Source organism: Drosophila mojavensis, unplaced genomic scaffold (genome assembly GCF_018153725.1).
Source record: "Drosophila mojavensis isolate 15081-1352.22 unplaced genomic scaffold, ASM1815372v1 contig_277, whole genome shotgun sequence".
Taxonomy (NCBI): domain Eukaryota; kingdom Metazoa; phylum Arthropoda; class Insecta; order Diptera; family Drosophilidae; genus Drosophila; species Drosophila mojavensis.
In genome coordinates this window covers 906,522-918,936 of record NW_025318822.1, presented here as the reverse complement: position 1 = coordinate 918,936, position 12,415 = coordinate 906,522, and the positions used below count along the sequence as shown (strand labels likewise).

General features: G+C 45.2%; 6 protein-coding genes across 6 annotated transcripts; 2 read left to right on the top strand and 4 right to left on the bottom strand.

Annotated features, from left to right (window-relative positions):
- Positions 1-13: 13 nt before the first annotated feature.
- On the bottom strand, positions 14-2,708 carry LOC6573983 (high affinity copper uptake protein 1). Its single transcript, XM_002000006.4, has 2 exons — positions 2,327-2,708; positions 14-1,736 (listed from the first exon to the last, which is right to left on the bottom strand). The coding sequence occupies exons 1-2, from the start codon at positions 2,399-2,401 to the stop codon at positions 1,278-1,280; spliced, it is 534 nt and encodes a 177-aa protein (XP_002000042.1). The 5' UTR covers positions 2,402-2,708; the 3' UTR covers positions 14-1,277.
- A 1,266-nt stretch (positions 2,709-3,974) lies between these two features.
- On the top strand, positions 3,975-5,848 carry LOC6573982 (4-hydroxybenzoate polyprenyltransferase, mitochondrial). The gene is made up of 2 exons (XM_002000005.4): positions 3,975-5,156; positions 5,216-5,848. The coding sequence occupies exons 1-2, from the start codon at positions 4,116-4,118 to the stop codon at positions 5,423-5,425; spliced, it is 1,251 nt and encodes a 416-aa protein (XP_002000041.2). The 5' UTR covers positions 3,975-4,115; the 3' UTR covers positions 5,426-5,848.
- On the bottom strand, positions 5,528-7,357 carry LOC6573981 (eukaryotic initiation factor 4A-III). The gene is made up of 4 exons (XM_002000004.4): positions 7,113-7,357; positions 6,687-7,053; positions 6,431-6,622; positions 5,528-6,363 (listed from the first exon to the last, which is right to left on the bottom strand). Exons 1-4 carry the CDS (start codon positions 7,243-7,245, stop codon positions 5,856-5,858), a joined length of 1,200 nt encoding a protein of 399 aa, XP_002000040.1. The 5' UTR covers positions 7,246-7,357; the 3' UTR covers positions 5,528-5,855.
- Positions 7,358-7,359: 2 nt separating this feature from the next.
- Positions 7,360-8,326, bottom strand: LOC6573980. Its single transcript, XM_002000003.4, has 2 exons — positions 7,703-8,326; positions 7,360-7,368 (listed from the first exon to the last, which is right to left on the bottom strand). Exons 1-2 carry the CDS (start codon positions 8,324-8,326, stop codon positions 7,360-7,362), a joined length of 633 nt encoding a protein of 210 aa, XP_002000039.4.
- A 130-nt stretch (positions 8,327-8,456) lies between these two features.
- LOC6573979 (plectin) lies at positions 8,457-9,467 on the top strand. The gene is made up of 2 exons (XM_002000002.4): positions 8,457-8,571; positions 8,637-9,467. Exons 1-2 carry the CDS (start codon positions 8,485-8,487, stop codon positions 9,345-9,347), a joined length of 798 nt encoding a protein of 265 aa, XP_002000038.1. The 5' UTR covers positions 8,457-8,484; the 3' UTR covers positions 9,348-9,467.
- LOC6573978 (sodium-independent sulfate anion transporter) lies at positions 9,362-11,933 on the bottom strand. Its single transcript, XM_002000001.4, has 2 exons — positions 10,134-11,933; positions 9,362-10,074 (listed from the first exon to the last, which is right to left on the bottom strand). The coding sequence occupies exons 1-2, from the start codon at positions 11,590-11,592 to the stop codon at positions 9,503-9,505; spliced, it is 2,031 nt and encodes a 676-aa protein (XP_002000037.1). The 5' UTR covers positions 11,593-11,933; the 3' UTR covers positions 9,362-9,502.
- Positions 11,934-12,415: the final 482 nt, after the last annotated feature.

The window sequence follows — 12,415 nt, the reverse complement described above, 5'->3', positions numbered from 1 at the left end:
GAATTGACAAGAATTATGCTCTGATTGAAGGTGGAGCTTACCTCAATCTTTCTTCTTTTCTGAGTATACTTTATTATAGAGTGTAGCTTCGAGCTTTAAGACACTATTCTGATACTCATTAACAAATCATTTTTTTATTAAGTGCGAATTTGTGTGGAAGTGCAAGTGCTGGAGTGGGGATGTGCATGGATGTTCGCGAGGAACTGTGCAGTTGGATGGTTGTGCCAGGTTAGGGATACGAGGTGCTAAGTGTGAAGGAGGGAGTGTGTGCTAGAGGGTAAGGGTTAGGTGCATGCTTTGCCTATGTGTGGTGCAGGTGCTTTGAATAACATAAATGTGCTTGACTTTAAGTTTGTGTCTTTATTTCTGGTTTCCCAGTAGTGTCCCACCATGTGTGGTATTCACTTTGTTGCGGTTTCTCAATGAGGTATGCAGCAGCTGTTGGCCAAATGGAGCAGCCGTGTTCCCAAATAGGCTGTATGATTGAAGTCATGATGGAATGAATGAAATGACAGCAATGTTATCTGTGTAGGATAGGTTGTATAGTGTAGGGCTAAAGACACTGGATAATAAGAATGTGAAAGTGGATAGTAAGGATGTGGATGTGGATAAGGATAGATAAGGACAAAAAGGGAAAGAACAAAATTAGGATAGGCAGAAAGTGTTAGTAGGTGTTTTAGGTTAAAAAGAGGTTAGAAATATATGTGTGAACGTGCGCATGTCAGCATTGTATGAAGCATATTAGTTTTACATCCAACCCAGTGATGATGATTAGTGGAAAGTGGAAAGAGGGGAAGGTCTGATGCTAGATCAAATTTGCTTTCATTGTCATTAGGTATCAGCTTTGATACCAAGTCCAGTGAATTGGGAATTCGCTCAATCTCGTTTGATAAGTGGATAGAAGAGATGATTCCCAAGCATTATGAGCCGTGAACTATGTGATGAGATGGGTTGCGCAAGCGGAGTGTGTCAGGTGCACGTAATATTCGCGAGAAACGACTGCTGCTGTAAATTCTCCAGTCGGTACTTTGATATATGCCCTGCTGCTAAAATGAGACGTTGAAATGATCATCTACCCGTATCATCCATGCTATGGGTTCGTGTTGTTCGTGTCTAATAATCCCGTTTGCCGTCCATTCTTCAATTTGAGTATACTCAGTGTTGATTGCGGTTGTCTTGAGTATATGTATTTACAGTAATATTGCGAGGAATTAAAATTGTAATTAATTCCGATTTAGTAGGCCGAAAGTGTGAGCTTAGGTTTAATGGGGTCCAGACTATGGACAACAGTCGCTATCCTTCGGATCTTTCTGGACATACCCGAAGAAGAAGTAGCCAAAAGAGAGGCCCAAAATCACGGACAGGCACAGCCAATAGTTGAAGTTCATGAAGACCAACATGAGCAAGTAGGAGATGATGAGTTGGATGAAGGTCAAGAGGGTTTGTATGATGTGAGGCATATTGAAGATGCGCTGCCAATAGGTCTTATCCTTGATTTCGGCCAGTTGCGTCTCAGAACAGCCGTTGCAGTCGCCCAAAGCCTTGCGACGCTGCTCCTCGGCCAGTTGCTCAGCCTCCTTACGTGCTTCACGGCGAACCAGTTGAACGCGCAGAAACTTCAGCAACTCGTACAGGAAAGACATCGCGAAGAAGGCAATGCAGGAGAAGGCGAACTCGGTAACGGTGTAGGCCACCCAACTGCGCCACAGAATTCGCTCGCAGTGGCCGCCATGAAACTGTGGGGGCGAGAAAGAGATGCATGTATTGAGCGCACAAGTCGATCACAGGGTGACACATGTAAACTCGATGACTATCGCAACAAATGATAGCATGTAACATGCGTTCTTATCGCCGGAGCACCCGGTATTTCTTAATGTTTGTCTCTTGCTCAACAAACAAACTCATAGGCATACATACATACATACATATGTATACATATGAGCAGAGCGTAAATGATTGCAGGGGCGCGATGCGAGAGAGTGCGAGAGCGAGCTAAAATTAAGCATCGCAGCTAAACGGCTGTGTTTGCATTGTTGTGTGCGTGTGTGTGAGTGCGAGATGTGCTCTGAGTAAAAACTGGCAGATCACAATAAGTATGTATATTAAATGCGATGCTAATTAAAATAAATCTTTGCGCACTCTCACTCTCTCTCTCTCTCTACGCTGCAAAGAATTTTGAATGCACACGAATAAATAAATAAATATGTATGTATGTCTGCATTTGCAAGTGTTGCCGTAAGAGATGCAGTCGCTGATGCAGTTGCTGACGCAGTTGCTGTTGCAGTTGCCGTGAGTGCAATTGAAGTTAGTTTATTGAGCAACTTACCACCATGATCATGGGACAAGTGTGGGCGGCAGCGCCTGTATGCCCATCGTCATGAGCCATCGACATCAAGTCCATTGCGAGATTGTGAATCTAATTCAATTGGACGCAAAGTGAAACAGTATGTTGAGCACCTAAGCTAGTGATAACCGCGTTGACACTTGCTTAACTGCTGAGAACGGAACGTTGACTGCTTGGCAGAAACGAACGTATGGTGTTTTTTAAAGAAAACCTGACACTAATCCCGTCAAGGCGATATCCGATACGCTTATCTCTGAGAAATATGTTTGTTATCAGCCAGCAGCAGCGGACTGCAGGCGGTAATATCATGAGCGATGGCCCACACGCGAGCACCAGCCCAGCGATGTTGACACCAGTAAGTGACAGGTGTGCGGGAGAGAGAGCAACAGAGAGACGGGACCAGCAGCAGAGAGAGTGGGTGAGAGCGGGAGAGCAGACACATGCAAATGATTGCCCATATGTATTGCAATCAGTTAGAGATCTGCATGCTGGGTAGTTGGCTATAATCATCAAATCATCATCAGGGTCATATACCTGATAAGCGTCAGAAAGTTTTATTATTCTTGGTGAAATTTAACTCATAGAATGATATATGGATTTGTTAAAGTTCAATTTATGTGGCTATTAAGATTATTGTTAACTGGTCAAAGTATTTTTTTTTTTATTGTACTCGGGCTGGTAACTACTGTTTCAATAGCGACCGTCGAGGAGCGTATTTGCTTGATGTCTGCATTAGGCCCACTTGGCTTTGCCCATGTTTTGTTCCTAACTGCTGCCTAGCCGCAATCCAATAATGGCCGAGTGCAAACACTTCTTTACGGCCGTGTGCAAAAGTTACGGTTATTCTTTGCCGTGTGCAGACATCGAAAGATTGGTGCCGTGTGCAGCAAATCGGTAAACGATATTCGACTGATCTAAATGGTTGGGTCATTCGATGGAAAATTGGTAAAAGCTATTGCCAAAAATTAGCCTAAAAAGCTATAGCAAATATTGACTATTCTGACTGACTATTATGCTATAGAACTTCAGTAAACTTAAAAAAAATAAATAAAAACACGCACCCATGAGGCTAATTTGAATATATATACATATATATATAAATTTGTATTTAAAAAAATACAATGCTTACAATATTTCTTATTATCAGATATATGATTCAGATTATAATATTCATCTATACAATTGCCATTTAAAGATCATATATTTTAATTTCTCATTTTTAAACATTTGCTAATAAATCATATTTTAAATGTATGTTAAATTACTTAAGACTTTAAAATACCAATAAAAATCTGTAAGATTTTTAAAAGAGAAGTAAAGAACCTCAATACAAAATACGTTAAACAAAATATTTGAAATATGGGTAACTATTTTTGCAAAGCATTAAAGGATCATTATTTGTTGATGTGGCAGCACTCTATATCTGCTTCTATAACACAGGGAAATTTTAAGAAAGTATTTTTTCTGATTTAGAGTGAGTATGCTTTAATTGTGATGTATAGCTATATTATGAAGACTATGGAATTGAAACTGATTCAAGATTTCTTAAGCTATAAACATAAACAGGAGCTAAAATTCTCTGGGAATAATATCGATAACATAAATATTATGTTTCAAATGACGATATATCGATAGTATATTTCTAAGCCGCAAAAGAGAGAAATTCTTGCCATTTGTTACATGCGAAGTGGTGCCGCGGTAGATAGAATCTGACTGCGTTCCCCAATGTGTACAGTATTCCAATAAGAAAGTCACTAAACACAGCAGTAATATGTTTGCGTTACGACACTTGCGACTACAAGGCAGGGCTAAAATACATTTGCCATATGCTGCGATGGCAACAACTGCAACAGCAACAACTACAAAACACATGCCAGCTGTGCCGGCGCGTGTCTATGTGGGTCTACATACATACAGCAGCGAGTATCGCATGCCAAGACTGCTGATGCTGCAGGAACATATGACAAGTTGGAGGCTCCACCAAAGAACCACAACAACGCTGTCGAAATCTTCGAACCAGGAGAGGAAGACGCCGCATAAAGCAACACTGTTACAGGAACTGGCCGACGCCGCTAAGCCCTACGCACAGCTGATGCGTATAGACCGACCCATCGGGACATATCTGCTCTTCTGGCCGTGCGGCTGGAGCATAGCTCTGAGTGCTGACGCCGGCTGCTGGCCAGACTTTTCGATGCTGGGACTCTTTGCATTGGGCGCATTGATTATGCGCGGCGCGGGCTGCACCATCAACGACATGTGGGACAAAGATATCGACGCAAAGGTGGAAAGAACGCGCACTCGTCCTCTGGCCTCTGGACAGATTACGCAGTTCGATGCGATTGTATTTCTCTCGGCGCAGCTTAGCCTGGGTTTGCTTGTGCTGGTGCAGCTGAACTGGCAGTCCATCCTTCTGGGCGCCAGTTCGCTGGGTTTGGTAATTACGTACCCGCTGATGAAGCGCGTCACGTACTGGCCCCAGCTGGTGCTCGGCATGTGTTTTAACTGGGGCGCCCTGCTTGGCTGGTGTGCCACTCAGGGAAGCGTTAATCTGGAAGCCTGCCTGCCACTCTATCTATCCGGTGTGTGCTGGACCATTGTCTACGACACCATCTATGCCCACCAAGACAAGCTGGACGACTTGCAGATAGGCGTCAAGTCGACGGCGCTTCGTTTTGGAGAGAACACAAAAGTCTGGCTCTCCTGCTTTACAGCTGCTATGCTGGCGGGTCTCACCTCTGCCGGCTATGCCTGTGACCAGACTCTGCCCTATTATACCGCAGTGGGCGTCGTCGGAGCGCACTTGGTGCAGCAGGTGAGTACGCAATGGAGTGGAATATAATAACGGTAAAATAATCAATCACTACTCCTCAGATCTACTCCCTCAACATAGACAATCCCAGTGACTGCGCTAAGAAGTTTCTCTCCAACCAGCAGGTGGGCCTGATTCTTTTCCTGGGTATCGTGCTGGGCACTCTGCTGAAGTCGGACGACAGCAAGAAACAGAGCAAAGCGACGCTAGCACCTGTGACAGCTCCATCATATGTACCTTTACCCCAATCAAAGCCGGACGTAATCAGCTGAATGGTTGTGTGGCTGTGGTGTTAATTTAATTTTCATCCTTCATTTGCGGGTTCGCTCTAGACCAAAGTCTGTACATAGCTAAATAGTTTAATTATTTTACGGTTATATTTTGTAGAAGTTTTAATGGTATTTAATGCAATTTGTTGACATTATTCAGAAAATCGCCTCGGGGAAACGTCTAAAAACATGTGTTGCTCATTCGCTTTTAGACTCATTCGGCCTTCAACTTTTGTAAGCAAACTGGTTTCTGTATTCAATTCTTAATTGTTATTATTAATTACATATACAGATTGTGGTTATGTGCTGTATGTGAATTACGCTTCTAATGTATTCATTTCATTTGTCGTAGTTCATAGTTTCGTTACAGCTAAGAAAAGATTGTTTGCCGTGGTTCAAATGTTAAATAAACTAGGGTTAATAGAATTGGGTATTAGATTAAATCAGCCACATTCATGGGCATCTCGTCGATTTGCGTCGAGTAATATTGCTCAATGTCACGCAAAATGCGAATATCATCCGATTTCACAAAGTTAATGGCAACGCCCTTGCGTCCAAAGCGGCCCGATCGACCGATGCGGTGAATGTACAGCTCACGATTGTTGGGCAAGTCGTAATTGATGACCAAGGACACCTGCTGCACGTCTATGCCGCGCGCCCACACATCGGTGGTGATGAGGACGCGGGACTGGCCGGCACGGAACTCCTTCATGATCTCGTCACGCTCCTTTTGTGGCATGTCGCCATGCATTGAGCTGACCGTGAAGTTGGCCTCGCGCATTTTCTCCGTCAGCCAGTCCACCTTGCGCTTAGTGTTGCAGAAAATGACTGCCTGGGTGATGGTCAGTGTGTCATAGAGATCGCATAAGGTATCAAACTTCCATTCCTCTCGCTCCACGGCAACAAAGAACTGTTTAATGCCCTCCAGCGTCAATTCATCGCTGTAATGAAAGCGGGATTATGATTATATATGATTCGGTACGGACGTAAATATTTATATTTTATTACCGTTTGACCAAAATTCGAATGGGATCAGTCATGAATTTGGAGGTCATTTCCAGAATTTCATGGGGCAACGTAGCGGAAATGAGCACCACTTGAGTAGCTGGCGGCAAATACCGATAGACATCATAGATCTGTTCCTTGAAGCCCTTGTTCAACATCTCGTCTGCCTCGTCGAGTACCAGCATCTTGATGGCTCTGCAAAATGCACAAACAATACATGTTAGATATATTTTAATTAATAATATATTCCACAGCTTACCTTGTACGGAGGACACGTCGCTTGATCATGTCGAAGACACGACCGGGTGTGCCACTTACTATATGCTGGCCGTAATCCAACTTTCGTATGTCCTCGCCCAGGTTTGTACCGCCAATGCAGACATGGCACTGGACGTTCATCATGTCACCTAGGGCTAGAATAACCTTCTGGATTTGAACAGCCAACTCGCGTGTGGGGGACAAACACAGGACCTGTGTTTCACGCAGCGTTGTGTCCAGGCTTTGTAAAATGGAAATGGAAAATGTCGCTGTCTTGCCTGTACCGGACTGTGCTTGCGCGATAACGTCGCGTCCTTTCACAATTGGCTTTATGCTGCGCTGTTGTATAGCAGATGGTTTTTCAAAGCCTACATGTATATTAGGATTAATAGAGGGCGATTCTTTAGGCATACACACAAAAACATACCGTACGCATAAATGCCGCGTAGCAGCTCCTCCTTTAGGTTCATGGCATTGAAGGTGGGTATTACCTCCACATCTTCGCTTGTCTCAAACTCCACATTCGAGAGATCCTCGGCCTGTGCATTTTTGCGCGCCATTTTCGACTTGAATGTGTTCAAATATTTCACAATAATATCTTTACCAAGAGCAACACAAGTTTTCTAAATATTTTTTCTACAACTTTCATGCGGCTTGGGGATGGAAAATTGATACTAGTTCAGCTATCGATAGTGAAGCGTCGATATATCGATAACGAATTTGAGCAGCACTTTTGGAGCTGCCATTTTTTTGCTCATTTTTCGCATTTAGGCGCGCATTGCCTCATTTAAATGTTTTGTTGCTTTTAATATCAAAATGGTTAATTATAAATAACAATTAATAAACCGATGAAGTTTATATAAAATATATTAAATTATTTATCATAAAATTAAATTATTAATTGTTAATCATGGTTTATTATGTTTTGACAAATTTCTTAAATATCCGTTGAAATAATTTCAAGTCTCTCTTCTTAAGTTTCTTTGTCTTTTGGAACAAATTTCGTGCCATTTCTACACGCTGAGTGGCTTCCACCGCTGCAGTCTCCGCCTTTTCGGCAATTTTTTCGGTTCGGCAAAGATCTGTTTTGGCCTTTTCCATGCACTTTTTTAATTCCTCCTCTCGCTTGCTAACGTTCATAAGTATCATATACTTTTCCCGTATTTCAATATTGGCACAGGCCGCTATTTCTTTATATCTCTCTAAATTCGCCTTCGAAGCTTCTAGAAAGTTCTGCATGACCTCTTGATGATTTTTAATGCTTGCAGCGATGCGGACAATTGTATTTATGTTGCATTTGCTACTGGCCAGAGCCTTCTTAACCTCTTCTATGACAGCATCGGCTTCGCACTGACTCTGCTCTAGTTGCTCGAGGAGCTGCTTCTTGCCATTCAAAGCCGCTTCAGCCGCTCGAGCAGCCTGCTCGGCCTTGTCGGCCAATCGATACATGGCCAGTTGTCCGGCCTCTTCACCTGCACACTTTTGGGCATTTTTGGCTGCGCTAGCTTCGTCCGCTGCCGTTGCGGCCATTTTTGTGGACTTCAGGTTGAACTGACAGCTTGCTTTGGATGACGGATCTTGCTCCTTACTGCAGGACGGCTTACGTTTGTGGTGTGCTCTGCTCGCCAGTACGATGCTCATTATACATATCAACACCAGAGGCTCGCAACGCATTGAAAATTTGTCATCTTACATAAATCTCCACGCTCGTCTGACAGCATCCCTTATTTGAATACAAAATATTATCCGACCTCATTCGAAACAAGCTTTGAAATTGAATATATGTACATACATATATAATGACTGCTAAGGCTGTAGTGCTCCTAGTCCTAGTCTGTCTGCTCTGTCCTTCGGAGCCGCAAACTCTTGGCCACAGCATAGGCAAGGTAAGAGTCTTAAAGCTACTGTTTCTTTCTAAGCTGGGAAAATCGAAAATTTACGCCTGTCTTAGAAACGTTCTGTAGCCTCGACTAGCTTACTATACGATGACGGGCGCAACAATGCTAAGGAAGGGTGTGGTAGGAAGGACGAAGGTTGCCACATAAAACTATCTCCGAATGCGGCCACGAGGCAAAAGGCCTCTTGCATTGCCATGAAAGCGGCACAGGAAGCGAAAGCTGCCTCAGATGCCCAGTTGCCAGCCGCGGAAAATGCAGCGCTTCAGGTGAAGATTCAGATGGCCGACAAAGCATTGGCAGCAGCAAATGCTGCAGACGCTGCTTTGGCAGGTAAACTGCAAATCGTTGAGCAACTGGAGTCGGAGGTGCGTGAAGGCGAGTTGGTCGTGGAGGAAGAGATGGGTTCGCTGCAAGCGACGCAGAGCAACTGCAACGCAGCCGCGCAGGCGGCCAAGCAGGCCGGCGTACAGCTGAAGACCCTCGGCGAGGCTGTCAAGAATGCCCAGGCCAATGTGATCAACTCGGAGCACGCTGCCAATGGCGCCCAGCAGGAGCTGACCGAGAAACAACAGCTGGTCGAGGCGGCCAAAAAGCGTGTCGAACTGCTCCTCCGGCAGCTCGATGCTGCACGAACCGATTACCGGAACACACAAAAGGCGGCCGAGCGTGCCGCATGCGCCGCCCAGGAAGCCAAGCAGCGCGCGACGCGGGAGCGACGCAAGGCTGAGATACGCAGCAAACTGCATCAGCATATGCAGCAGTAAATCAAAGTTCAAAGTTCATGTTATCATATATTTTAATTTTATTAACTGTACTTTATTTTATAAATGCTCAAGTTTGATTTGCAGCAGAAAAATGTTACTATATCGCTTAGAATGGCATTATGTTTAATGTTTAATTTTAATCCATAGAGAGACATCTACATTTTGGCCAAGGAGAGCGTGCTAGTGCTGGTCATGCTTACAGAGTCACCCGTAGAGGTGCCTGCCTCCAATGAGTCCACCGATTGCGACAGATCTGCGGCATTGGGCAGTAGCTCCAGGCTGAGCGCGTGCGTATTGTAGCAGAGCACCAGCTTGGTCTTGAGACCCTCGAAAATGCTAACCACACTCGGCTTGAGATTGAAGAAGATGATCTTCTGACGACGTCGCTGGAAATCTTCCACCATGGAAGAAATCACCTTGGCCGCCGTGAAGTCGGCAGCGAAAATGTACGTGCAGTCGATGACAATGGGCAGCGTGGTCTTGCTGCCGGACTTGAGCACCATGTTCCTCACGAACTCCACCGAGGGGAATATCAGGCAGCGATCGGGCGTAATCTTTATAAACTTAATGCCATGCTCCGTCTCCAGCTGCTCCAGCGTGACCTTGGGCCGCGCCGCATGGTAGAGTATGTAGAGTTGATTGGCTCCGATTGCCACAACGATGCCAATTTCCAGAGGCAGCACAAGGCAGGTGACGAACGCCAGCAGACCGGGCACAAGATCAGAGCCTGTAATTTGAGAATCAATTGAAGACAATTTAAGACAGCAATTCAGGAGTCGAGCTCACGTTTGCTGCGCCACATCGGGCCTACGATTTGGTACTGGACCTGGAACACTACGGCCGATATGATGATAGCGGCCAGGACGGCTTTCGGTATGAAGTAGAAGTACTCGGTTAGGTAATTGATCGACAGCACCACTATGATGCCAATGTAAAGATTGGACATGTTGGTGCGACAGCCGCTGGCATTGTTGACGGCGGACCGAGCCAGGCCACCGTTGCTCCGGTAGCCACTCACTAGGGCCGTGGCCATGTTGGCCACGCCGGTGGCGAACAGTTCCTGGCTCACATCGATTTGTCTGTCCTTGGCAAATGCCTTGCAGACAGACACGTTCTCCAGCAGCGCTATAATCGGCACTATAATCAGCCCAAAGCCCAGACTCTGCACCATCTCAAAGAAGTTTTGGCCTGGCACTGCGGGAATGCCGGCTGTGGCATTGCCCGGCTGCGCCTCGACCGTGAAATTGGGCAGTGAAATGGTGGGCATGCCAGGCGGTATGTAGCCTGTCAGTCGAAAGGGATTCCTGTCGTTCGCCTCCAGGTACATGGCCACCAGAGTGGCGCCTATGACAACCGTGGCGTTGCGGGTGACGCCCACAAATTTGATGATCTCGTTGAGCACGCGCTGCAGCTGGCTACGTTCGCACTTCTGCTTTGGGCCAATGCGTATTTGGCTGAGGCTGCGTATGGCCAGCAGGAGAATTAAGCAGCCGCAGCCCAGACAGCAGTCCCAAATGCGAAAGTTATCGATGTCGCGGAACATGCTGATCCAGCTCTGCAGGAACGAGCCACCTTCACTGTTCACGCCCAAAATGTACTTCATCTGGGATGTGAGCACTATGAGGGACACGGCACTGGTGAAGCCAGCGCTCACTGGGCCCGACACAAACTCCACCAGGGCACCAAGCTTGAAGATGGCCATCAGAATCTCAATGAAGCCGGTGAGAAAAGTGAGCAGCACCGAGTGCGCCCAGGAGCCGTGTGCGAACTGGTATGTCATGAGCGAGGCCACTGCTGTGCTGCCAATGGTATTGTCCTTGCACGTGCCCAGCAGGACGTAGACAAAGCAGCCCAGGAAGGAGCCGTAAAGACCAGACTCTGCGGGCAAGCCCACCACGCCCGAGTAGGCCAAACCCTGCGGAATGACGGTGAGGCCCACAGTGAAGCCGGCTATCAAATCCCCAATGGCATCCTGCCTGTTGTACTTGGGCAGCCACTCAATGATGGGCAGGCGCTTCTTAAGCGTCTTCATGCGACACGCATTCCTCGCATAGCTCATGCAACACGAGGGCTCTGCCTCATGCTCCTGCCTGGCCGCCTCCAGTTGCTCCAGGCTCTTGCTTTTCGAGGTGCGATGGTCTGTGATGAGTATGCAGTCCGTTGAGGAGCTGCGGAACTGCGCCTCCAGACTCTGACTCACTTCCGCGCGCTTGCGGAAGGTCACCTCAGTCTCCAGTGTGGACATTGCGGTATTCCCTTTGATATGATACTGTGTAAATCCGGTAGCTGCCTCCGGCTGCTAGCTTGGCTATGCAGCGACTGAATGATAGCGCCGGATGCTGGGCACCTAAAGCGCGATCTTATCGCGGCCACCGATGTTTGCCCTGTTGAAAAATGTGGAAGCGGGACGCCAGTTGTTTGTTTCGGCCACACGACTTGCTCTTGTTTGGCTAGCCATTATCGACCAAATCAACTGGCACAGGTGTCGTCGGTGATATTAATTTTTCCATGACTCAATTGTAGACTGAATATCAATGACAAATTCAGTGAGCAAACATAGGCAGAATTCCTATCGTATCTTTATCTTAATTTGGATTTAATAAATTTGATTCATTTTAATAAATTAATAAACAAAATTTGATATAATTTTTTTTTTTGTTTATTTAATTTTAATGTTTTTTTTCATGATTTTTAAAAATTGTATTTTAAAAGCATCGCATTAGATCATATAAAGTAAGATATATCATTACAATATACAATTGTATCGGTTTTTGTTTTTATGCGTATTTAAAATTAAAATTGTAACATTATGTTTAGGCAATTTCATAATTCAATAGCAGTAAATTGTTTCAGAGACCATGGCTATATGTATATGTATCATATATAATTATGTGTGTATATATATATATATATAAGTATAATGTACTCGCATGTATGTATGTACGCGTATGTGTATGCATGTAAATATTTATAAGCTCAAGCACTTGCCATAATCTTTCGAACTAAACGAAATGAAACCAAATTAAATTTTAAATTTAACCGAATCAAATCAAATCGTTATCAAAAAT

Coding starts and splice junctions, on each gene's coding strand:
- LOC6573983 (XM_002000006.4), bottom strand. CDS start 2,401: ATGGACTTGATGTCGATGGCTCATGACGATGGGCATACAGGCGCTGCC. Junction 1,737..2,326: donor CTTGTCCCATGATCATGGTG/GTAAGTTGCTCA, acceptor TCGCCCCCACAG/TTTCATGGCGGCCACTGCGA.
- LOC6573982 (XM_002000005.4), top strand. CDS start 4,116: ATGTTTGCGTTACGACACTTGCGACTACAAGGCAGGGCTAAAATACAT. Junction 5,157..5,215: donor GAGCGCACTTGGTGCAGCAG/GTGAGTACGCAA, acceptor ACTACTCCTCAG/ATCTACTCCCTCAACATAGA.
- LOC6573981 (XM_002000004.4), bottom strand. CDS start 7,245: ATGGCGCGCAAAAATGCACAGGCCGAGGATCTCTCGAATGTGGAGTTT. Junction 7,054..7,112: donor ACGCGGCATTTATGCGTACG/GTATGTTTTTGT, acceptor ATATACATGTAG/GCTTTGAAAAACCATCTGCT. Junction 6,623..6,686: donor CGACGTGTCCTCCGTACAAG/GTAAGCTGTGGA, acceptor TGCATTTTGCAG/AGCCATCAAGATGCTGGTAC.
- LOC6573980 (XM_002000003.4), bottom strand. CDS start 8,326: ATGAGCATCGTACTGGCGAGCAGAGCACACCACAAACGTAAGCCGTCC.
- LOC6573979 (XM_002000002.4), top strand. CDS start 8,485: ATGACTGCTAAGGCTGTAGTGCTCCTAGTCCTAGTCTGTCTGCTCTGT. Junction 8,572..8,636: donor TTGGCCACAGCATAGGCAAG/GTAAGAGTCTTA, acceptor CGCCTGTCTTAG/AAACGTTCTGTAGCCTCGAC.
- LOC6573978 (XM_002000001.4), bottom strand. CDS start 11,592: ATGTCCACACTGGAGACTGAGGTGACCTTCCGCAAGCGCGCGGAAGTG. Junction 10,075..10,133: donor CCCGATGTGGCGCAGCAAAC/GTGAGCTCGACT, acceptor CTCAAATTACAG/GCTCTGATCTTGTGCCCGGT.